This window comes from Arvicola amphibius, chromosome 6, assembly GCF_903992535.2.
Source record: "Arvicola amphibius chromosome 6, mArvAmp1.2, whole genome shotgun sequence".
Taxonomy (NCBI): domain Eukaryota; kingdom Metazoa; phylum Chordata; class Mammalia; order Rodentia; family Cricetidae; genus Arvicola; species Arvicola amphibius.
The window spans coordinates 100,286,285-100,311,038 of record NC_052052.2 but is presented as its reverse complement, the minus strand read 5'-3'; the positions used below and the strand labels follow the sequence as shown (position 1 = coordinate 100,311,038).

General features: G+C 43.4%; 1 protein-coding gene across 1 annotated transcript in view; it reads right to left on the bottom strand.

Annotated features, from left to right (window-relative positions):
- Positions 1-24,754, bottom strand: part of Fam107b (family with sequence similarity 107 member B) — a 218,115-nt gene that overhangs the window by 118,490 nt on the left and 74,871 nt on the right. Inside the window, exon 2 of the mRNA XM_038333378.1 lies at positions 21,793-21,850. Coding sequence (XP_038189306.1) covers positions 21,793-21,850 — 58 coding nt within the window. The remainder of the gene's footprint in view (positions 1-21,792; positions 21,851-24,754) is intronic.

The following is a 24,754-nucleotide window of genomic DNA, read 5'->3' as shown; positions in this document are numbered from 1 at the left end:
ATCAGCATGGTTCAAAGGCGGGGGAGGGTGCTTGTCTAGTGTGTTTGATTTCCTAGCCCCACTATTTAAAAGTAAAGTCTGTTAAAATGGGAGTCGATATGAAAAAAATACTACAAAGTCACTCAATATGGCTGGAATGGAGGTTAAATGTAAAGAAAGAATTCACCATGACCTGGGAGTTTGAAGCCACATGATAGCACATGGACAGAAGTATTACACCAGAGAGAAAGGGGGATGTCTCTTAACGCCAGATGTAAATACGATGCCCTGATAAAGTCAGAGTAAAACACCTACTCAAGGTCATCAAAGCTTAGTGGAAAAGTGATGACTCACTGCTACACTTTGTCTTCATCAAAGCTTGACTTTGTATGGACAGAGAAAATTCCAAGAACTCACTGGACCTCAGAGTTCTCTTTTCATGGGAGGTTGGGAGTTAAGCCAAAGTAACACCAGACCTAAGGTCTCTACTGATGACTTTGCTAAATCAGATGAATATAAAACTAACCTTTTTGACTTGGCACTGATGAGAAATTATCAAATCTGGGTAGAATACATACTGGAAAAACTACTAGAAAGGACTGTTTGGACTTTACCAGGCCTGGCCTGTGACGTGGGAAGCCCTGCTGTATATGTGTTGCCTTTATTAGCTAATGAACAAAGCTGTTTCGGCCAATGGCTTAGCAAAACAAAGCCAGGCAGGAAATTCAAACAGAGCTGCAGAGAGAAAGTAGGCGGAGTCAAGGAGACAGCTGCTGAAGGAGGACGCGCCAGAACCTTAGGAACCTTATCTGTAAGTAAGGTGATACACAGATTGATAGAAATGGGTAAATTTAAAATGTAAGAGCAAGCTAGAAATATGCTTGAGCCATTGTCTGAACAGTGTTATCATTAATACAATTTCTGTGTGATTATTTGGGTCCTGGCAGCCAAGAATGAAAGAGCAATCTCCACCTACAGGCTTGAGTCCTAGTTTCAGCCTCTTCCTGCTATGTGACCTTGGAGAGAAGGGCTGTTAAAGCTCGAGTTATCTACAAAGGAGAAACAAAACACCCAAACTGCATTGGGCTAATAAGAGGGCTAGACAAACACTTTACCAAAAGCATTCAGCAAGGTGTTCGTACATCCTAAGTACTTAAGGAACGCTAGCTATTGCTGGCGCTGTTGTATGGAGGTTGGCTTCAACACCAGATATCTTGTGTACATTGTCACCATTAATCAGTTGTGTTAGTATGACACTGAAGTGCTAAAAGTCAGTTTGGTAGATGGACCGGAAGAATTCAGGATACATTCAAGGGGCTAGCTGAGGAGTTGTAGTCACCTGAATAAATCCTCTCCCTCTCTCTCTCTCTCCTTTTCTCTCTCTCTCTCTCCCTTTCTCTCTCTCTCTCTCTCTCTCTCTCTCTCTCTCTCTCTCTCCCTCCTTCCCTCCCTCCCTCCCTCCCCCCTCCCTCCCTCCCTCCCTCCCCCTCCCTCTCTCTCTTGGGTGGACCTGGCACTTTATGAAGCCCTGGCACTCAGAGATCTGCCTGCCTCTGTCTCCCAAGCTCTGGGATCAAAGGCATGCACCACCACCAACTGGCTCATAATCCAATTTCTTTATGCCTTTCTAAGCCATTGAAATAAACCACGAACTGTAGAAAAGGCATCTGTGAAAAGAATCCACACAGTAAACATTATGAGGCATAAACTTCTGGAAACATGATCACTAAAGTTGCCAAGAGTAACGGCTTTAAATGAACGTAACATCAAGCAGGTGAAACTGACACCCCGTCTCACTGCACAATACTGAGCAAAGGCTCTGTAAATGCTTAGGGAGTGCATGACCAAGTTAAATATGTGACCAAATGGATGGATGCCACCGTGTTTTACAATTAAGACAAATACTAGAATCGCGCCTTGGCAAAGTGCATCCTGACTTTGGAGTTCTTGATCCTATTTCCATAGTTTGGAAAAGCCAAGAACAGTTTGTCCCTTTTTTCCACTTCTTCTTAGATAAAAGCTGAAATTCCCCATGATTCCTACATACTCTGGACACCTGATCAAAACTCCATCTACAAGGTGCCAGGCACATAGCCAAATGGGAACGTTCTCCTGAGCTGATTTTACCTCATCAACCATCCCAAGCAAGAACAGAAGCAAGCAGCTAACACCCCCCATCCTCTCAGGAGTGTGCAATAGTCTCTCATTTCCCTAGAGAAGCCCAGGTTCCAGGCTAACTACTGTGTATCATGGTAAAGCTGGTTATTGCCAACAGTCCAGCCACACCACCCAGTACTAAAAATTGCATTCTTAGTGGTATCTTCAGAGTTGTGAAATCTTTCATAATTTTCCATTACTGAAATCATGAAAACTTTAAAAAGTAAAGTATTAGCTGCTGGTAGCAAGTAACCTGTAACTGCAGGAAGCTAAGGATTAGGTAAGCACTGGCAAGCTTGGTGCTAGCAGTTCCTCTCCTGTTTCCATAGCAACAGCCCCACAGATCCTCAGATCTCAGATCCTCAGATACCAAACAAAGCAGGAACTTCCACTACAGAGACAGAAAATAACAACATGGTTCGTGAAATATGTGGGAAGAGTTTCTTTCTGCCTGAAAATGACAAGGTTTCTGATTTGTGTCTCTTCCCCTGCTCGTATTTCCTCTCACAACTTAAACCCGTAAACCCAGAGTTTAAGCTTCAAATGCCCTCAGGACCCCAGGGAGGGACAACCAGGGACACAGAGGAGCTGATGTTTTCATTATTAGAAACACATTATTAGGCCTGTTTGGTTACTTCTTACAATTTCTGTAGAAACTGAAGCTGGATAACTGAACCTTTTTTTTTTTAAGTTTTGAAATGTTGGGAACTATTTCTTTTTTTTTTTAAGACTACAAAGCAAACAAAAATCTTCTAGTAAATGAGTGTACTGTGTTTATAGAGTGTCAGTTGTATTAGTTAAGATCTCCTATTGGGATTTCAGAATTATTTACTGTTTCCTTTGTGAGTATAAGGAATATAAACATTACATTTCCCCCGGTTACCAGTTATGGTCAGAACCTGTTAATGTGCTAACAGGAAAACATTATTTCAGAAAGGACTTTATTATTCGGTTGTGTTATTTGTTCTCTTTTACCATTTGTGCTGAGGGATAAGATGCCAGAGGTGTTCTTACCCAAGCTGTTTTTTTTTTCACGTTTACACAAAGCCAAAGAGCAATTGAGATGAGTGCTTGCATCTGTGTTTAGTGCTCCAAATTAAATGATACCATGATTCCAACTTATCTAAACTCAAACCAAGTATATTCACATTGAGTCAGAGTATGGCAACAGACAATGCTTCAAGACAGTGAAATTAAAAAGGATAAACATTTCTTTCTACCTATCATTAAACATCTAACAGGTAGATCAGCTAGGACAACACAAGCAGAAACTCCCACCAAGTATTTTTTTGAGGTGTGCTACCATGTTGACCAATCAGAAATGAGTACTCTGAAGCCCATATTTTAATTTACATTTACACATGTTACACTCTTAAATTTTTTATTATTCTAAGTAGTTGTTAGGTCTCAAAGAAACCGGGGACAAGTCTCACTGGGCACCTGTAGCTCCTCCCAGCACACCACATCCCCTACCCAAAACCTCTCCCTCCCAGGAGCAGGGCTTCCCTTCCCTTCCCCAATCCCGATGCCTAAATAACTCAGTCAAACGAGTTAAAGGAACTTTTTGCTCCTCTTTCATTTTGACTTTAAACTTTAAAAGAACTTGCCCTGCAATGATTGTTCTCAGGAATCAGCCACTGGTGTATCATGGTAAAAAAGTATATGAAAAATAAAATCTGTTTCTCATTTCTTCCCTCGTCACTGTGCTGTTGTTATACTTTCTGCACCCATCAATGGGGTTCTGGTGAGCTGGGAAAGCACTGCCTATTGTCAGTCACATGAAATATATCTCTGCACATCTAGAAAACCTAACTAACATGACTACAAGTTTGATAATTACAAATAGCTATCTATTAATTTGTACAATTATAAATTTTCAATTATACATTGCATTTTTAAATGAGCTGTGAAATACAATACCTTAAACAAGACAGAAACACATATACAGTATAACACAGCTGACATTAGAATTGCATCACTAGACCAAGATCCACACCAATGCAAAGTACTTATCTCTATATCATGTCCCCCTTAAAACAAAAACAAACACTTATAAATCATCATTTTTGGAATTTGGCACTGGTTCCTCCAAACTGCTTCCTGCTGTTTATTGGGCAAAGTATTTTTAGGGTTCATGGAGACCTTTTGCAGGGGGATCTTGTTCTATCAAACCACATTAGCCTGGAAGGAATCCATAGGTTCTCATCTTCGGTGGAAACAAAAGTAGAACCTCTTTTCCAAAGCAACATATACTTAGAGCCAAATTTTGAAGTCAAGATTCCTTTTTGCTGGTTTAATTTAGCAGTCCCCAGAATCAAATGTCTCTCTGCAGTCAAAAAATTCAAAGAAAGCACAACAATATACATAATCCAGACTCTCTGTGTATATTCCATCCTTACATGGCTTATTTTTCTTTACTTCCATAATCCATGAATGTCTATACTCTTTAAAAACTTTTTTATTTTAAAATACTATTTACTTCTTTTTATGTGTGTCTATACTCTTTTTCCTCTCTCTCCCAAGCCTACATACATTTTTTAAACATACTGTGACCCATTCACAGGTTTATTTTTGATGAATCTGTCTTTATTGCATATCTTAATCATTTTTTGACCAGGAATGCTTTTTTTAATTGCTAAGTAGCTATGGCTAGAATCAACTCCACAGCCCTGCCTGTTAGTTCTGCCCAGTCCAATATGGCTGAGGTATGTTTACCACTTCTGTAAGCCATGCTCACCACTCCAGCTCCAGGGATGCAGCAGGTCTATGTTGCCATTAATCAAGTAGCAACACTCTTTTTGCAAACCCCAAAGTTTGCAGGACCTCCTGAAAGAGTCAGAGTTTGTTTTGCCAGCATGAACCAGGAATCTGACTCTAAAAGGAGCCATCCAGTTTTTGCTGTTAACGCTGAGTCAGGAAGCCTTCTCTTAAAGGAGTCATGTCTCTAGCAAGGAGAGACCACCCAAGAAAATGCAGTGGTTACCAAGAAGCCATGCTTAACTCTGTTCTTTCGTGTCTAGAATTCCTTTCCAAGCTTTCTTAGGTTTTATGTGGATGTAGTTGGCCCACACTGGCACCATTATGTAAATGGAGACTGCTTGTTCATTGTGTGCTGGTGCCTCCAGAAAGTATGTAAGATCCCCAGGAACTGGGGTTACAGACAGTTATGAGCACAGCTGGGGTTGCTAGGAATCAAAATGAAACCAGTGCCTGTAACCACTGACCCTTCTGTCCAGCCTCACCACTAACTCTTACACAGATGTTAGGGATCTGAACTTGGGCCCTCATGCTTAGTTGGCAAGCACTTTACTTACAGAGCCATTTTCCCCAAACTATTCGAATCATTTTTACACTTATTTATATTGTATATGTGATCTAAGCCAAGCTATTGGTGCTTCCAAATATGTTACAGTTGTCTTTAAAGAATGAGTGAGCCCTCCACTGTGTAGCTGTACCACATTTTCCTTATCCATTCTTTGGTCGAGGGGCATTTAGGTTGTTTCCAGGTTCTGGCTATGACAAACAAAGCTACTATGAACATAGTTGAGCACATGTTCTTGTGGCACGGTTGAGCATCCTTTGGATTTTACCCAAAAGTGGTATTACTGGGTCTTGAGGAAGGTTGTTTCCTAATTTTCTGAGAAAGCACCACACTGACATCCAAAGGTGTTGTACCAGCTTGCACTCCCACCAGCAATGCAGGAATGTTCCCTTTTCCCCACAACCTCTCCAGCATAAGTTTTCATCAGTGTTTTTGATCTTGGCCATTCTTACAGGTGTAAGGTAGAATCTCAGAGTTGTTTTGATTTGCATTTCTCTGATGACTAAAGATGTTGAACATTTCCTTAAGTGTCTTTCAGTCATTTTAGATTCCTTTGTTGAGAGTTCTCTGTTTAGGTCTGTACTCCATTTTTTATTGGATTATTTGTTCTTTTGATGACCAATTTCTCGAGCTCTTTGTATATTTTGGAGATCAGACCTCTGTCTGATGTGGGGTTGGTGAAGATCTTTTCCCATTCTGCAGGCTGCCATTTTGTCTTGTTGACTGTGTCCTTTGCTTTACAGAAGCTTTTCAGTTTCAGGAGGTCCCATTTATTGTTTCTCTCAGTGTCTGTGCTGCTGGGGTTATATTTAGGAAATGGTCTCCTGTGCTAATGCGTTCAAGTGTACTTCCTACTTTGTCTTCTATGAGATTCAGTGTGACTGGCATTATGTTGAAGTCTTTGAATTTTGCAGGCAAATGGATAAAGCTAGAAAACATCATTTTGAGTGAGGTAACCCAGACCCAGAAAGACAATTATCACATGTACTCATAAGTGGTTTTTAAACATAAAGCAAAGAAAACCAGCCTACAATTCACAATCCCAGAGAACCTGGACAACAATGAGGACCCTAAAAGAGACTTACATAGATCTAACCAACATGGGAAGTAGAAAAAGACAAGATCTCCTGAGTAAATTGGGAGCATGGGGACTTTGGGAGAGGGTTGAAGGGGAGGGGAGAGGCAGGGAGGGGAGCAGAGAAAAATGTAGAGCTCAATAAAAATCAAAAAAAATAAAAAAAAAGAGAGTGAGCCCAAAGGACTCACCTGAGGTAGGAGTTGCCAGGTGTGGGGATAAGACAGGCATGAGAAAGAATCGCCAGGGAGTTGTGTACACCCAGCCACTCCTGAGGGTGACGTGGCTGCACTCTGATTGTGTCAGAGACCAGCGTTGACAAGGATATCACTTACCAGGTAGGGGCACGGGGGTTAAAAAAATTAGTAAAGAGACCAAAGATTCAAGTAAAAATAATAAAATAGAAACATTGGATAGTACCAGGAGGGAGACCCAGTGGAAATGGCCCACGTTTAATTTCCATTTGCTTTGACACCCCAATACAAGTGGAGGAAGACGTCAAAAGACTGCTTTAGCATGATACATAGCACAACTACAACAGCTACTTGCTTCAGTACTCGATATCAAGTCATTAACTCTTGAGAAAAGCATTCTGTTGCTTAGGCAGTGAACCCACCCTAGACCAAGTATCCTGAAGGCAGTCACTCCCTAGATCAAACCTCCTAATTCAAAAAAAGGAGCAGAAGTATGCTTTAATTTTCTGAACTTTGGTCAGGGTGAATTGGATCTTCCTGTATGGGCCATCTTAATGTCCAAAACACAAACTAAACCCTCCCCCATATGTCAGGGTGTGTAGGCACACTTGCTGTCAACAACTTGGGGGCAACCTCAAACTCTCTTTCAGACAAGATAGAAATAGGCTCACATTTTTGGGCCTCCGCATGCTGGGAAAACTGGAAGCCAGGGTAGAACATGCTATACCATCCTCTGCTGAAGGGAAGCAAGTGGCATATTCATTCATCCACTAAGTCCCATTGAGGATGGGTGGAGGGCTGTTCCCAGAGGGAGGCATTTCCATGATAAGAAGACTTTATACAAAGGCTTGCAGGAGCTACAAGTGGAGACAGTACATTAACAAGAGGGTGAGGAAACACTGGTAGGTGTGATGGTTGGCTATATACACAAACTTGGATGTTTGCCAGGGCTGTAGAGAGGGCTATGGAGGAACAGTGAGGACAAGTCTGACTCTCCTTGTGTAGACATTAAGGAGAGGGGGCTGATGACCCACAGTGAGATACCAAAACATTTGGTAAGGTATCTCATCTACAAAGTCCAGGGAAACCAGAGTATGTATGGGAATAAGTGAGCTGATTTGGATGGCATGGTGGCATGTACCTCTAAGCCAGCACTTAGGAAGTGGAAGGAGGAGGGGTCTGCCACATAAGGTTCAGTCTTTTCTGAGAACTTGCCTTGCCAAAAGGAAGAAGAAGGTAATGACATGTGAACTTTACAAAGTATCTCTAGAGACAGAATTCTCATTAAAAAGAAAAGTTTATGTTGGGGGACATGAGTAACATTAAAAACAATGGCATCAACAATAATCTCTGAGATCGCCATCTTAGAGATTCAGCTAGAATGTCTAGATGATTTCTACTCTCTGCATCCTGAGACTGGGAAGAAAGACACACTCCAAAGATAAAACAGGCTAGTCAAACCCACACAGGGGAAGCGGGAGGTGGGGAGGGCTTATGGGGTTCTTCCAAGAGAGAAGCACTGAAAACCTTACTTCTGATTTTATATGCAAATGTCACCTTTACATCAGTTCCTCCTTCAAGAGATCTCTGCAAAGGGGCCACATTCAGTTTAAAGCAAGCAAATAAGACGATATTTTAAAAGGTAAAAATAGAGGCCTGGAGATAGCTTAGTGGGTAAAAGTGTTTACTATGGGAAGCTGGCAAACCAAGCTTGATGCCTTGGACCCACGTAAAGCCAGAAGGAGAGAAGCAACTCCACCAAGTTATTCTCTGACCTCCATATATGTACTATTGCACACATGACTAGATACATATATCATACATTACAAACACAATAATAATAAGTAGAAATTTAAAAATCTAAAATAGTATAGACACAGATTTTGGGACACAAAAAATTCAGGCACTTCTACTCTACATATTACCATACTGAATGTTTTGTTATATAACCAATATAGCTTGAAGGTAAACTTCTGGAAAGTTCCATACCTCTACTCTTACCGTGTGAAGAGACATAAGGAAGGACATACAGTATAAGAAATAAAGCCTAAAGCCACCAAAGCACCTCCCTGGGTGTGTGACATAATGTCAAACTAGTTGAGACCAGAGTGCAGCCCCTTGGCCCCTGTCTAGCGCACACATGTCCCTGTTCGGTCAACAGCAGATGAGATGTGGAAACAGCTGAACGCAAAGGTCTAAACCAACCCCATTTTTATTTCTCTTTGGCATTTTCCTATTCATGAACAATAAACAACCTGTGGAATTATCAGAATTAGGAAAATCTAGTGTATGTGCAGAAGTTGCCGTCTTGGTGACTAAGGAGGACAGGTGCTGTGTTTCCAAAGCATGGGTGGCCTTAAGTTTGGCTTAGCGGAAGAGGGTGTTAAGAACTCTGAAACCCCGTGCCGTAAGCTGACCGCTTCTGGATGGAAATGGCAGTGGGTGGGAAGCAGAGCGCACATCATTTAAAGCAAGCAAAGGAATCTCTTTCCATTCTGTACCCGGAAGGGCTCACTGCTTCTTCTCCTCCCTGGGAAATGTTACTCCCACTTTGGGTCACTAGAGAAATGGTTCCTTACTGGGTAAGGTGATTGAGGCCACTGGAGAAGACACTAAGTAACAACAATTCTCTCCTAGTTCCTCTCTATAGTTGACAATGCAGGATCAATAGTAAATTCAAGAAACGTTCCCTTATGAATTAGGTCAGGGTTAAAAGCCACATTTCACTTCCTTAAATCTGCCCCCTCTCCCCTCCTCTTCAGGAAAAAAGCAGGTGGCAGTGAAATCCAATCTCTAGAACTTGAAACAAAGGCGAGACGGCTTGATGTGTAGGCTAGAAGGTTAGATCATTAAGGGTTTTTTTCTTCCTTCACTCATTTGTTGAGAAGCTGAGAACTTAATGCAGAACCCAGGACCTGCACATAGAAGGCAAGTGCTCCACCACTGAGCTACACACCAAGCCCTCGTTAAGACTATACAGGGCTCAGGGAACCAGCCTTTGTCAGAAGTCAGCTGCAACCTGCCATAGTGGTTTTTTCTAGTAAAAGGCCTCCCACAAACTCTCAAACTATCCTTGGATTAAGAGAATGGGAAGAAAGTAAACTCAAGATAAAGGAAACATATTTGGCTTCCTGGAGGCAGGATCCGTGTGTGACACAGCTCTGATATCCCAAGAAGCGACAGTTCTTAAGTCACAAAGCTTTGCTGTAAATGACTCAGACCCTCGTTCTCAAATTCATTGAGTTCTTCAGCATTCCAGGCATTGTGCGGGAAGCTGAAGGACAACAACCAACAGAAGATATAGGGTTTGGTTTCTGAGTCACCTAACTAATCTATAGCTTAAGACACTAGACAAACATCCCTGCCTCATTCAGCAAATACCTAAGCACCTGCTACGGCCCTGGTTCCAATGGGGATGTTTGGTGTGCACACAGAAGCAGTGTATAACGAAGCTGGACTTCCCTGCCTCCACGGAGGGGCAGACAGACACGAAACAAGCAAACTGGGCCACGTTGGACAGCAGTCACTGGTTTGGGCAAGACAAGTCCACACGGGAAATGAAGGAGAGGTTCCTGAAGGTGGCCCAGAAAAGCCCATGGAGAAGGAAGTGCTGGTGGGCAGTGAGGACACAATCCACGCAGACCTAAGAGTCCCATGAAGAGATGAAGGAGTGTGGGGACCAGATCTCTCTGAAAGACGTCACTAATCCCAGAAAACACCTCTCCTAAAAGACTTGCTCAAACCCTCCCTCTTTGACCTGGGGATTGAAGCACACACAGGAGCACATGCTAAGCATCAGATCTGTATTAAGCTATGATCTCGCCCCTCCCCCTTTACCTCTTTATAAGACAGGGTCTCACTAAATTGCCCAGATGACCTTGAACCCATGCTGTAGCCTAGGTAAGTTTTGAACTTAAGTTCATATTTCCTCCGCCTCTCAAATAGCTTAAGACACAGACGAATGCCATCACTGCCACTGCATCTTCCTTTTCCCCTCACTTTGGTGTCTGAGCAGATATCTACTCTCTAGCCAGAGCCTTGGAAAACTGGGTAGATGGTGACTGATGTGTGCAAAAGGGGATGTGTGACTGAGACAGCTTATTTCAGTGAAGGGCTCACTTTAGACTGCACTACAATGCAGAAAAACGAGAAAAGCTGGGCTGGGGAGGTGGCCTCACGGGGGATGGGAGGGCAGTGGGGTGGGGAGGAACGGGAAAGACTCAGTAGGTAAAGTGCTGGTTACACACATGTAAATATGTAAAATTTCTCTCTCTCTCTCTCTCTCTCTCTCTCTCTCTCTCTCTCTCTCTGTGTGTGTGTGTGTGTGTGTGTGTGTGTGTGTGTGTGTGTGTGTGTGTGTATGTGACTGTTATTGAGATCAGAGTGGACTGCCTATATAACTAACCCTAAGCACTAGAGAGGAAGAGACAAGGGAACCCTGGAGCAAGCTGTCTAGCTAGACCAGTTAAGCTCTGGAGGGTTCATGTGAATTCCCTTGGTATGGAAATAGCAGAGTGGCTGAGGAAGGTGCTCACTGTCAACCCCTAGCCTCCACATATACTGAAAAGTTTCTGTACCCCATTAGCCTCTCCACCAATGCAGCAATCCAAATAAGACCAAATCACACTGAATTAGGAAAAGCTCAGGTTTTAAAAACACTCCCAGATGATTTCCCAGCCTCCCAAAGAGAAGACAGAAAAGGAAGACTGGAAAAACACAAGTCTGTTTGCAGAGGGGGTAGTTTAAATTCCCTGTGGGTGTGGTCTTGAGCATCTCTGGGAAAGGGGGCATCATTTGGCAGGATTTCTGAGATGCAGCAGAGTTTGGAGAGAGATGGGGGAGAGGCTTTGGATACATTTTCCACCAGAACATTCCAGACCCTTTGAGTATATGAATGCCAGGGGCTGGGGTGAAGCTTAGCTTCCAGCAGAACATAAACCACACATGTAAACATATGTACAAACAAGTATGCACAGCCACAGCACATACATTCTCTCTCCCTCTCTCTCTCTCTCTCTCTCTCTCTCTCTCTCTCTCTCTCACACACACACACACACACACACACACACAGAGAGAGAGAGAGAGAGAGAGAGAGACAGAGAGACAGAGAGACACAGAGAGAGAGACAGAGACAGAGAGAGAGAGAACCTGACATTAACATTACTTTATTACTGTATGAACAAATGTGTTGCTGGCTTTGCCCAGCAAGAAGGCCTAGCCTTTGCTGGGTGAACCTCCCCCATGGCTGACTCCACACATGGAAAAGTAGGTTTCTGCTCAGCCTAAGCCTGGTCTCACTTCCTCACAGGAGTTACAAAACTGCACGGTGGTTTGTCTCCTTGTGCCCACTGTGACCATTTTCAGTTGAGGAGTTTTGACTGTTTGGGGTTTGTTAGTACACACTTAAGTAACCTACAAACCACAGGAAATGAAACTTGCCTAAACTGTGTCGCCCAGCCAATTCTGAAAATGTGCTCCAGTCAGCTCCAGGTGACCCTTAGCAAAAAGAGGGTGCACTGGCAAAACCTTTACTCACTCAGTAGCTCTGACTTACAGTACTGACCCTAAGGATCTCTGCAACGCTGACCAGAAATTGCCATTGCTGAGGTCCTGGCAGCATAGGTTGGGTAGGCACTCAGATAACATATTCTTTATGATTCTTAAGTATATTTAAAAGTTTGACTCAATATGCAAAATTACTCTCTCTCTCTGTGTGTGTGCGCGCGCGCACACGCGCACACTCTTGTCCGTGTGTGCGCATGTACATGTGTATGTATGAGATTGTTATTGAAATAGCAGGCGTCTCTTGTTCCATGGCCCTGGCTGATTTAAGAATATCTTAGGATCTTCTTAAATCACCTTCCTAAACACAGGATGATAGGTATACACTATCATGCCCAGACTAAACCCGACCAGCTGTTTCTTTTTGCTGTTTTGCCTTTGTTTGCTTGTTCCAAACAGGCCTCAAACTCACAGACCTCTATCCACCTCTGTCTCCTGAATGCTGGAGTTAAAGGTGGCAGAGATGGCTCGGTGGTTCAGAACACTTACTGTCTCGTGGGCCTGAGATGAGTTCCCAGCACCCACATGGCCACTCACAAATACCTGTAATCCCAATTCAAGGGGATTCAGCACCTTCTTCTGACTTCTGCAGGCTTCTATATATATGCAGGTCAATGCATACATGCAGACACACACACATAAAATAAATACATACATAAACCTAAAGAGTTGCTTTCTAAAATAAAATGCAAGATGACCATAGAAGACTCAGAGAAAGGAACACATTCCGTGGACAGGCCAATAGAAAGAAGGCTTCCCCAAGGACACTGTCATGGCTAATCCTACAGGTAAGCCTGAGTAGGCCCAAAGTGTCCAGATGGTTCTTATCTGTTTGTGTCAGGGTGGTTTCTGAAGGCTGGTATTAAAAGAGGGCCCCTCAGGAAAGAAGACAGCCTCTGCAGTGGAAGAAAGATCTATTCTGTAGAACCAGAATAAAAGGGTGAGGAAGGAGCTCGGTTACTTGGGTTGGGTGTTATGATTTGAATACAAATGGCTCACACAGGTGCATGCCTTGAACACTTGGTCCCCAGCTGGTGGTGCCCATTTGGGGGAAGTAATGAAAACTTTAGAAGGTAGGGACTGGTTAGAGGAAATGAGGCAGGTTCTGGGGAAAACGTTACGTCTTGGCCAGTGCCTCTGTCTCTCTGTCTGTCTCTGTGATTGTTTGCCTCCCTCCCTCCCTCCCTCCCTCCCTCCCTCCCTCCCTCCATCCATCCCTCCCTCCTTCCCTCTCTTTAGCCCTGACATTCAGAAGCTCCTCAGCCACAGAAGTCTACCAATATGAGGTTCTGCTCGAGTGTGTGGGGCAGCCAGTAATCCCAATCACAGACTAGACCCTCTGAAACCCAGCCCAAATCAACACTTCTGCCTTTAAGAAAAGTCACTAAAGCACCGTGAAGTCTTCCACTGGCCTTGGATTGGGATTCAATCCCTTTGGCTCCTCTGGTTCTCAGGCCATATACCAGCCATCTCTTCCCTGATCTATAACCTACTGGTTCTGGTTCTCTGGAGAATCTTGGTTATTATAGACGGAGAAAGCATCGGGCATAGCTGAGAAGTGGGGCGTGCTCTCAGGAGAGAAGACGTACGTAGGTTTATGTCCCTGTCTTCAGCTACTTCCAGCTATGGGCTTACCAAACTGCAAGCTCTATGATCCACCTCTGTGCTGACAAATGCTTCTGTCTGGCAGGCTGGCCTCTTTCTTGTCACTATTAGTAAAATCTCTGTTTTCTTCTCTGGTATTCAAACAACAACCTTCTGACTACAGCAAAGGAAAGCGTAAGTATGACAATTTTTCACTTGCAAACACTCCACCAACAATCATGATTCTTCACAAAACCATATCTCAATCTTGCTCTTGACTGTGTATTTATAACCATAGCCCAAGTATGGTTTTATAGCCTTTCCTTTGTTTTCACAGTGAGTGTTATTTCCAACAGATGTGATGCACCTTCAAATTTTCACCTTCCCATGAAGGCTCTGACTTCACTTTTTCTTCTGTTTAAAAAGTGAGTGTGTGCGTGCATGTGCGTAGTGTATTTGTACTATACGCATGTGCTCTCCCATGTGGGTATGTGGGACAGAAGTTGACTTCAGGATGTCATCATAGTTTGTCCACATCATCTTTTGAAACAGGGTCTCACACAGAACTTGGAGCTGGCTATTTCAGCTAGGCTGGATGGCCAACCATCTCAGGAGATCTGCTTGGCTCTACCTCCAACAGACACTTGCTGCCATGCCGGCCTCTGGTGTTGGTGTTGGGGATTCAGGTCCCCAGGCTGGCACAGCAAGCACTTGACTCACTGAGCTATCCCCCGTGGCCCTGACTTCATTTTCAAACAGAGGCAGTCCATCGCTCTTGGGAAGCACACAGCCTAATGGAGCCCTGTGTGTGTTTACCCATGATTCTTGGTATTCCTCTGCTCAGGTGAAGAAAGGGATAGCCATATGATAGGATTACCTCTGACAGTGTCTCCCCCACTCACCCTCTGCTCTACTCGTCCTTCTTTGCCTGTTTGCTGATATCAAAAAGATTTCCAACAGCCATGATAGTTTTTCATTTTCTGGGTAAATCTGAGACTTACAATCCCAGTGTAGTAAGGGCTGTATGGCTGGCAGCATGCCCCTTGCTGTTCAAAATACTAGGAGCCAAACAGAATGAGAAGAAGGTAATAAATAAGTGGCTGTTCCTGGGGAAATGTGACAAGACCAGTGACAGAGTCCATTCAAGGCTAGCTTGGTGACGCAGTGAGTGTAACTGGGATTCCTTACAGGAGTGTGAGTGCCGGCTGATTTACGGAGCATGGATAACATATGGGCAGTGATACTAAACCCAAAGAAGAGTCTACCCACCTTGCTGACTGCTCTGCCCTCTACAAGGGAATGTATGCAATGTGTTTTATTATGGCTTTTCCGTACATACGTGTCAATGTGCTTTGTTCTCACTTGTCCCTGTCCTCCACAGCCTGTTCTTCCCTTACAGTTGCTGTCCCTCTCTGGCTTGTTTCCTTCTTCTCACAGATACTCCCTGTGTCTGCTTTAATTACCTTCTCTTTTCCTTTCTCCTTAAGACTTCCTCCTCTGGTGTTCTCCTTTCTACTTTGAGGAACATATGTATTCCCACAAAGGGGGATCTAATCAGAGGAGGACACTGCGTTGGGGTGCTCTCAGCTGCTCTGATTTCAAGATGTCGATGGCCATGTCATGGCTGAGAGTGCAGGGAGAAGACTGCATAGAGGAGCAGGGCATAAGAAGAGCTGGCTGGGGACCAAAGTAAACAGATCACCTACCTACAAAGCCCACCCCATGTTCCTCTTGCTGAAAGGGAGCAGCAGAGGATAGTAACATTGCAACTCTGAAAAGTGGACTTCATATACAGGGGAAACCCTTTTGTGCTCAGCTAGACTTCCATGGAGACTCAAGGAAATGCTACCTGGTTCTAGGTAGGCATTGGGGTTCTGTCTACTACAGTCAAGTCACCTTCTAAGAAACCCTTCCCATGAGCAGAAGCATTGGATTATTAGAAACAGAGACTAGACAAGGACTGTGATTAAGATTAAACACATTCCCCAAGGAACTGTCATTGTCTCTTGGGTGGCCCCTACACATATAAACTATAGACCTCAACACGGATATAGTGACAGATATCTAAGGACTACTAGGTCATCAGCCCACGAAAAGAAATGATCTTTAAATATGTATCACTTTGAAATCAATTAAAGTAATTGGTTTTTACTTTATTAATGCCCTGGCTAATAAATTATTCATATTAATATATGAATTAATTCAATATCCATCTTTGTAGTCTGCTTCATATGTCATGTTCTCTGAGAAAACTTCCAGAATGCCTCAAATTTCTCATGTCATCCTTTAAGTGCTGCAATGCCCTCTACTCTTCTGTATGTGTGCATGTGCTCATGTGTGTGCAAATGTGCACAAGCATGTGCATGTTTTTGTGTGCACAGGTGTACCTATATGTACAAGCATGTGTCAATCAGAAGATAACTTCTGTGTCAGTCCTCAGATACTGTCCACTTTGATTTTGTTGTTGTTGGTTTGACTTTTCTTATTTTCATGTGCATGTATATGTGGTGTATAGATGTATGATCGCATGTTCTCGTGTAGATGGACACAAATGGAGGCTCAAGGGATCGTCCTTCATTGCTCTTCTACCTTGTCTTTTGAGGCAGGGTCAAGCACAGACTTTATCAACAAGATTAATCTGCCTCACCAACCTGCTCTGGCAGAACCCCAATGTCTGCCTTCAAGGCTGGAACTGTAGGCATGCTACAGTCATGGCCACTCAGCATTTACATGGGTTTGGGGAGCACTGGCCTTTTTACTTGCATAGCACATGCTGTAACCACAGAGTCATCTCTGCAGCTCCCCACTCTACTTTTTGGATCAGAGTCTCAGGGACCTGGAGCTTGACAAACAGATTAGGCTGCTGGCCTGGAAGCTCGAGAGACCTGCCCACCTCCACCTCAGCAGCACTGACAGTACAAGCACACTCTAACACACCGAGAGTACAAGCACACCCTAACACACCGAGAGTACAAGCACACCCTAACACACCGAGAATACAAGCACACTCTAACACACCAGATAGTGTTGGTTTTCATAAATATGGATGTTGGGGATCGAACTCAGCTCCTCATTTTTGCCAGGTAAACACTTTATTGACTGAGCTGTCTCCCTGGCCCTCTGGTCTTGTCTCTGTTTAGACACATGTCTTTATTCTTGGATCTCTGAGTCTATAAATTATAGGCCATGTTTAATTACAAGGCCCACAAAGACAAGACTTCCTCCGCATTCTGATTTCTCTATAATTTACATTTTACTTGTTTAAAGGCTATCATTTGTGTAGTGTTGTTTCTTTTCATTTGTTTAATAGCTTCATTTCTTGTTGTCTATAAACTCCCAGGGGCATAGCAATGTATTTTTGTACGTAGCAGCTAAATATGGCTTAGGCCTCATACAATATCTAGCACATAGTCGACATCCAATAAATGTTCTTTTTTTTTGGTTTTTCGAGACAGGGTTTCCCTGTAGTTTCTAGAGTCTGTCCTGGAACTAGCTCTTATAGACCAGGCTGGCCTCGAACTCAGAGATCCGCCTGCCTCTGCCTCCCGAGTGCTGGGATTAAAGGCGTGCACCACCACCGCCCGGCTCCAATAAATGTTCTTAATGTGTGCTTTCATACTTTAGAAATAATTTAGCAAACACAATCTACCAGCTTTATACCTAGTAGGATTTCAAAGAATGATTCACAAATATAGGAGCTCTCAATCAAATGGTCTAGAGACAGCCCTACAGCAATGAAACCTAAGGACTCTACAGCACACACAAAGTGTGTAAATCCAGAGAAGTTTAGAACTACTGAGAAAATGTGGCTGGAGAGACGGGGTCAAGAGTACAAGTCAGAGGATCTGGGTTCGGTTCCCAGAACCCACGCTGGGCAGCTAACAACCAAAACACTGTATCCCCAGTTCCAGGAGATCTGATACCCTCTTATGGCCTCTGTGGCCACCTGCCCACATGTTGTACATATAAACTCACACAAGTAGACACATAAATAAAAACTTAACCAAATCTATAAAGAAATGGTAAGAAACTATTATTTACTTGAAATTCTCACTTATGGAATAGAACTATTAGGTGGGATTTTAAGATAACAAAACACAAGTCATTTATTCATATGTCCTATGTCCTAAATCTAAATGCACAATAATCACAAACAAAATGTGATTCTAGCCGGGTGGTGGTAGTGCATGTCTTTAATCCCAACACTCAGGGAGGCAGAGCAGGCAGATCTCTGTGAATTTGAAGCCAGTCTGGTCTATAGAGTGAATTCCAGGACACCCAGAGCTACAAAGAGAAACCCTGTCTTGAAAAACAGAGAGAGAGAGAGAGAGAGAGAGAGAGAGAGAGAGAGAGAGAGAGAATATGATTCTAGGTTTCTTGTCTTTTCTCTTTTTATTTTTATATTTATTTATTTATTATTTTTGGTTTTTTGAGACAGGGTTTCACTGTGTAGCTCTGGCTGTCCTGGAACTCACTCTGTAGACCAGGCTGGCCTCAAACTCAGAGATCTGCCTACCTCTGACTCCCAAGTGCTGGGATTAAAGGCATGCACTATCACCATTCAATTTCTTTGGTTTTTTTCTCTTTTATCTCAGATAATGTTCTACCTACTACACAGCCTAGGCTGCCTTCAAGTTCATGATTCCTTATTTCTAGGCATTGGGACAACAGATGTGTATCGCCCTACCTGTCGTGGGATTCTAGATTTCAAACTAAGCATTGTTTCTCCTTTTCTGCAGAACTGTTTTTCCTAGCTGTGCTCTGACTCCAAATGTGTTTGCTGAATGAAATCTTACTATGATCCTAGATTTCTAGCGATAATCCCAGCAATCCTAAGACCAAGACCTTAGCAGAACAGAAATGAATGCCTGCTGTTCTTTTCCCTAAGGTGTTGCAGGACTCAGTGGAGTCAACTGTATCTTAGAATATCCTTGAGAGGCACGGCCTTGTGGGTACAGTGCGTGTCATACAGGCATGAGGACTTGTGTTCAGTCCGCAGAGCCATTCACAAAGCCAGCTATAGTCAGAAAATGTGGCAGGATTCTATTCATTGACTGGTCAGTCTAGCCAAACTGGCAAGTTCCAGGCCAGTGAGAGACCCTTTCTCAAAAACAAACAAACAAAAAACAAAACAAGAAAACACAAGATGCCAATTCTGAAGAATGACACTTGAAGTTGACTTCTGGGGTACGCACACACACATGAACCTATGTATACATATATACCCCTCCCACCTACACATGTATACACACACACACACACACACACACACACACAAAAGAAAATCTTTGGTGAGTGGCAATATTCTCCCATACATATGAACAAACATCCTCAAACTATCGTGGACACTCGGCCAACAGAGCAAATAGGACTTCAAAGCTCCTGGTCTCCTCGCTGGCTGACTCTGTACAGACACAGCAAAGATCATTATGAGGAATTAAAAATCAAGGGCAAAGTGCAAAAGTGACACACAGAACCATTTTCCAGGGCAACAGACAGAAGTTCAACTCTGCCTTATGCGCCTCCTTTCCAACTCTAAATGTCATTTCAAGTGTCCTCAGCCCCGAGGTTGTCAGTCTTCCTGGCCACAGTCCCCCAGCGCAAACTTGATTGCCTCCTCTTCACAGTTTCCAGCAGTAGTTTGATAACACAGACATTTCACAGTTTCTTGTTATAAACACATCTGTCTTTTAGACATGTTCCGTTGTCTTGAGTACAGATACCATATCTGATTCTTTTCATTTAATTCAGAAATGCAAAGCAAGCACAGAGTTGGCCCTCACCAAACCATCTTCATCCCACAGAAGAAGACAACACCGTATACAAATGGACACAACGGATTCACTAGCAGTAAACTCCTAAGGGCTGGGTTCTAGTGTAGTTGGGAGAGCGCTTGCCCGCCATGCATAAGGCCCAGGGTTTAACCCCCAGCATCACATGAAGTGAGTATAGTGGTACACACCTGTAACCAGCACTTGGAGGTAGAAGCAGGAGCATTAAGGTCACCCTCAGTTACCCAGCAAGTTCAGGGTTACATCAGGCCCTTTCTAAAAAGAACAGGGGCGGGAGAGAGCCCCACCAATGACTACTATATGTAGGATTGTTCCAGGTGCTCAACAAGAAAGGCCGTGAGGGAAGCAACTCAGGGGAATGGGAAGCGGTCAGGGACGTTTTCTGTAGAAAACAACGTTAGTGCTATCACTCAACCAGTGAACCAAGAATACAGGAATCTATCTGCAAGGGAGAGTGTCCTAGGAAGAGGCACCAAACCAAAACAAGGGTCGTACTTGGTGGGGTACGAGTATAAAAGCAAGGGAAGAACAGATACAGAGGGAAATGGGGTGCTAGTGAAATAGCCCCATTGGTCAAGTTCTATCCCTGAGACCTGCATGGTGGACACTGAGAACAAAGTCCTACCAGCTGTCCTCTGACCACTCCACATGCCCAATGACATGAGCACACACACAAAGAAACAGATACACGTACAGAAGATGCCATGACTAGTTAGCAGCTGACCCGGAGCTCCTCTACCGTGCCAGAGTAGGACACCACTTTTTCTCACTTTGCGTCATCTTTCCATTATCGCCTTCAGCTTCGTACCCTTACTGCCTGATTTCTACTAAATGATAAGCTGCTTCTAGCAACCACCACATCTGGAGCAATCTTTTGGTTCTGAGTCATACAAAACACAACAGTTGTTAGGAAACAAAGGCGGGGAGTCTTGAGTTTTAGCTTTGGTTATGTTTAAGTCCTCTCCGCTAATGTTTATTTTTCTGACCGTTGCTTCTCACGATCATCTCTGCTTACAGTCTGAAGTTCTGAACTTCTCCATTGGCTGTTTCTCTCCGCACAAGTCCTTTCTGTTAGAAGTAAATAACTTCAGCACAATTGTGTTCTTGACCCCACACTAACATTTAAAAGAAAAACAACAAAATGTTCTAAATAACATCTCTCAAGATAATTATAAGTATTTCAGTAATCAACTATACTCCTTGACTTTTCTTTTTATTGAAAATAGATTTTTTTCTTCACATAATTTATCCTGATTGCTTTCCCTTCCCTTCTACTCCTCCCAGTTCCTCCCCTCTTCCCTTCCCATCCAGGCCCACTCTCTGTCTCTCATTAGAAAAAAAAAAAAAAACAAGGTTCTAAGGAATCATAATAAAATATAATGAAATAAAATATAATAAGAAAAGGCAAAAACTATCATCTACACAATCTCCAAGTTGGACAGGACAAGCAAACAGAAGGAAAAGTGCAGTAAGAGGTCCACTCGTTCACATACTAGGGGATCCCATAAGAATACTGAACAGAGCCGGGCGGTGGTGGCGCACGCCTTTAATCCCAGCACTCGGGAGGCAGAAGCAGGTGGATCTCTGTGAGTTCGAGGCCAGCCTGGTCTACAAGAGCTAGGTCCAGGACAGGCTCTAAAAAAGCTGCAGAGAAACCCTGTCTCGAAAAACCAAAAAAAAAAAAAAAAAAAGAATACTGAACCGAAACTTATAATATACATGCAAAGGACATAGGCTAGACCAGTAAACCCTGTGGATTTCTGCTTCAGTCTCTGTGAGTTCATGTGAGTTGCTCACATTGACTTAGAGGGCCTTGTTCTCCTGCTGTCCTCCATCCCCTCTGGCTCCTATAAACACCCCTTATCTTTATTACTGAATCTGAAATCTTCATGCGCATCAGCACCTCATCTCCTTTGCAAGCCTGGTCTCATCCATAGTTGCCATCCGCGCATGGAGGAAGACAAGGAAGGGAACGACCCACTTTTGCAGTGCAAAGCGATTGTCTAGGTGTGCTGCCTGGACAACATCGCCAGCGGCACCACGGCTCTGCAAACCCGACAACAGAGCGCAGCCTGGCTGTGAGTTACAGCAGCTGGCCGAAGAAGAGCCACAGGGGCAGTCCTCTACCTGACAGCATCTTCTCTTCCAGCTCAGGACACTCGCTCTCCTGGTGGGATTCTTCTTCCTAAATTCCAGCCCCGGAAACAAGAAAAGCGGAGAGAATGTGACAATAAGTATTAACTTACAGTCATAGATTTTTATAATTCTGAATTCCTATGAGATTAAAAGCAGAGACATTTAAACCAAGTCCCAAATAAGGGAAGTTTGGGCCTGGCACGGTGGCACACAACTTTAATTCTAGCGCTTAGCTAGAAGATGCAGGTGGATCTGTGAGTTCAAGGCCAACCTGGTCTACATAGTGAGCTCTAGGGTAGCCATAGAGTCTCTGTCTCAAAAATCCCAAAGGGAAGGGGGGTTAGAGATGTGTGTATTCCTGTGTGTCTGAGTATCTCTGTACATATGTGTGTTTATGTGTGCGGGTGCAGATGTACATGTGCTTGTGTAGGTGAGTGTGCATGGAGGTCAGAGGTCACCTTTGGATGTTATTCTTTGAGAGCTAAACCTTGTTCTTTGAAAAAGAATCTCTCATTGACCTGAAGCTTGCTGACTGGGCTAGTCTGCTGGCCAACAAGCTCCAGGGATCTGCATGTTTCCACCGCTATATTACATGGCAAGCACACCACCACACTGGCTGTTCTATGTAGGTTTCTGTGTCTCAAACTTAGCTCTTCATACGTGCAGCAAGCACTGTAACAACTGAGCCATCAGTTCCAGGAACTGGGATTTCAGATGACAGAAGTTTTAAGTCAGATAAATTTGAGGGTGCTAGGTTACACATCTCTGGGTGCCATTCACAATAGGGGGTCTTTAAATATACCCTTAGAGCAGTATAGGTCCATGGGTCTCTATGACTAGCATATTTAATGTACCAATGGCCTAAATGAAAGAGTCAAAGGTTTCTCCATGGATAGTAATTCTGGTAGTAGTGATACAAAAAAAGTAGGCTCTATCCTTTCCAATGCTTGGAGCTAATCCTACATACTTTTTAAAGTTCTAATACTTATCTTTCATATGGAAAATGTGTGTACACATTGCTCTCTGAATACTGGTATAATGTTCTTTATTGATTATGCTTTATTTTGATTAATGTGTATCAATGCTGATCAATGTGTTCTAATCAAATCCAATCTCTCTTTACCCACACTTCTTAAACATGTCATAGTCCTAATATTCAATGTTCTACATAAAGTCAACATCTTAGCTTCCAGATATGAGAAGAATGTGTACAACAATATAGTCCATTTTCTAACTATCTTGTAGCAGATGGCAGAACATTATATGTAGGGATGAATGGCATTTTATCATTTGTGAATACCACATGCTTCTTCCTATTCACCCATGGATAGGCCCCTAGGCTGATTCTACAGCTACTGAGAATTGTGCCACATGAACACAGCTCTGCAGGTATAGTTTTCATATGCTAATTTTACTTCTTTGGGTTATGTAACCAGCAGTTGACTAATGAATCACGATAGTTCTGTTTCTGAGTTTTGTTTTTCTGAGAAACATCCATACTGCTCTCCCTAACAGTTGACCTAGCTTGTGCTCCCACCACTAGCGTGTGAGTCTCTTTTTCTCCATATTTTTAAAATCTATACCAGCCACACTGAGGTGAGATGGCACCTCACCGCAGAAGCGTCAGGAGACCTGATTTCTAAAACATATGTGCATGTGCTATGTGGTGTGTGTGCTTGTGTGTGGAGGATGCACACGTGTATGAATGCATGTGGAAGATGCACACGTGTGTGAGTGCAGGTGGGGCCAGAGGTAGACATCAGATGTCTGATCACTCTCTACTTCAGTTTTTGAGGCAGAATTTCTCACTAAACCTGGAGCTCACGACTTCAGAAAGACTAACCAATCAACATGTCCCAGAAATCCTCTGCATCTGCCTTACCAGTGTTGAGCTAACAGGCATGTATTGTTGGCCTCAGCTCTAGTTAGATGTCTGCTGGAGACCTGAACTCTGGTCCTCATGCTTTCTCCACTGAACCATCTTCCTGGCCCCAAGAACTGATTTTAAAAAAATGACAATAGCTGTACCTATTGTATCACTGACACCAGAACCTGCTACAAGTAAGGGAGATGAATTAGGAACACTGATAGGGTTCCTCTATTGTTGGGGAATATTATTTTACCTAGGGAAAGCTGCGTTACATGGTGTTGCACTTGTTTAATTATGTAAAGACGTGTTGCATTTGTTTTACCTTGCTTGCCTAAGACACCTAATTGATCTAAGGAAAAGCTGAACATCCAATGGCTAGCCAGGAGACGGATAGGTGAGGCTGGAAGACAGAGAGAATAAGTAGGAGGAGAAATCAAGGCTCCAAAGTAAGAGGAGGGAAGAAGGAGAAGAGAACAAGAGAGAAAGAAAAGAACGCACCCAGGGCCAGAAGCCAGGCAGCCACCAGCCATTCAGAAATGAGAAGCAGTGGAAAGGAAGAAAGAAAGAAAGAAAGAAAGAAAGAAAGAAAGAAAGAAAGAAAGAAAGAAAGAAAGGAAGGAAGGAAGGAAGGAAGGAAGGAAGGAAGGAAGGAAGGAAGGAAGGAAGGAAGGAAGGAAGGAAGGAAGAAAGAAAGAAGGAGGGAGGGAAGAAGAGAGAGAGAATGGTAAAAAGCCTCGAGGTAAAACATTGAAACAGGCAGGTTATGAGAGCTAGCAAGAAACAAACCTAAGCCAAGGCCAAGCCTTCATAACTAATAATAAGTCTCCATGTCATGGTTTGGGAGTTGTTGGTGGCCCAAAGAAAAAGCCTACTACACTCTAGCTTTGTCAGCAAGACGAGTTTGTGATGAGTCACCGTTTGTCTGCACCCCTCTGGAGAGGAAGCCGCCTCCTCAGCTTCCCTCCAAGCTTGGCATGCTTCTTCTTCATTCATTGCTCTTTCTGAGAATTTAGCCCAAAAGAAGAAGCATGTGAATATGGAGTTCTACATATGATAATCAGGTCTGCTCTACAACTGTAGTGG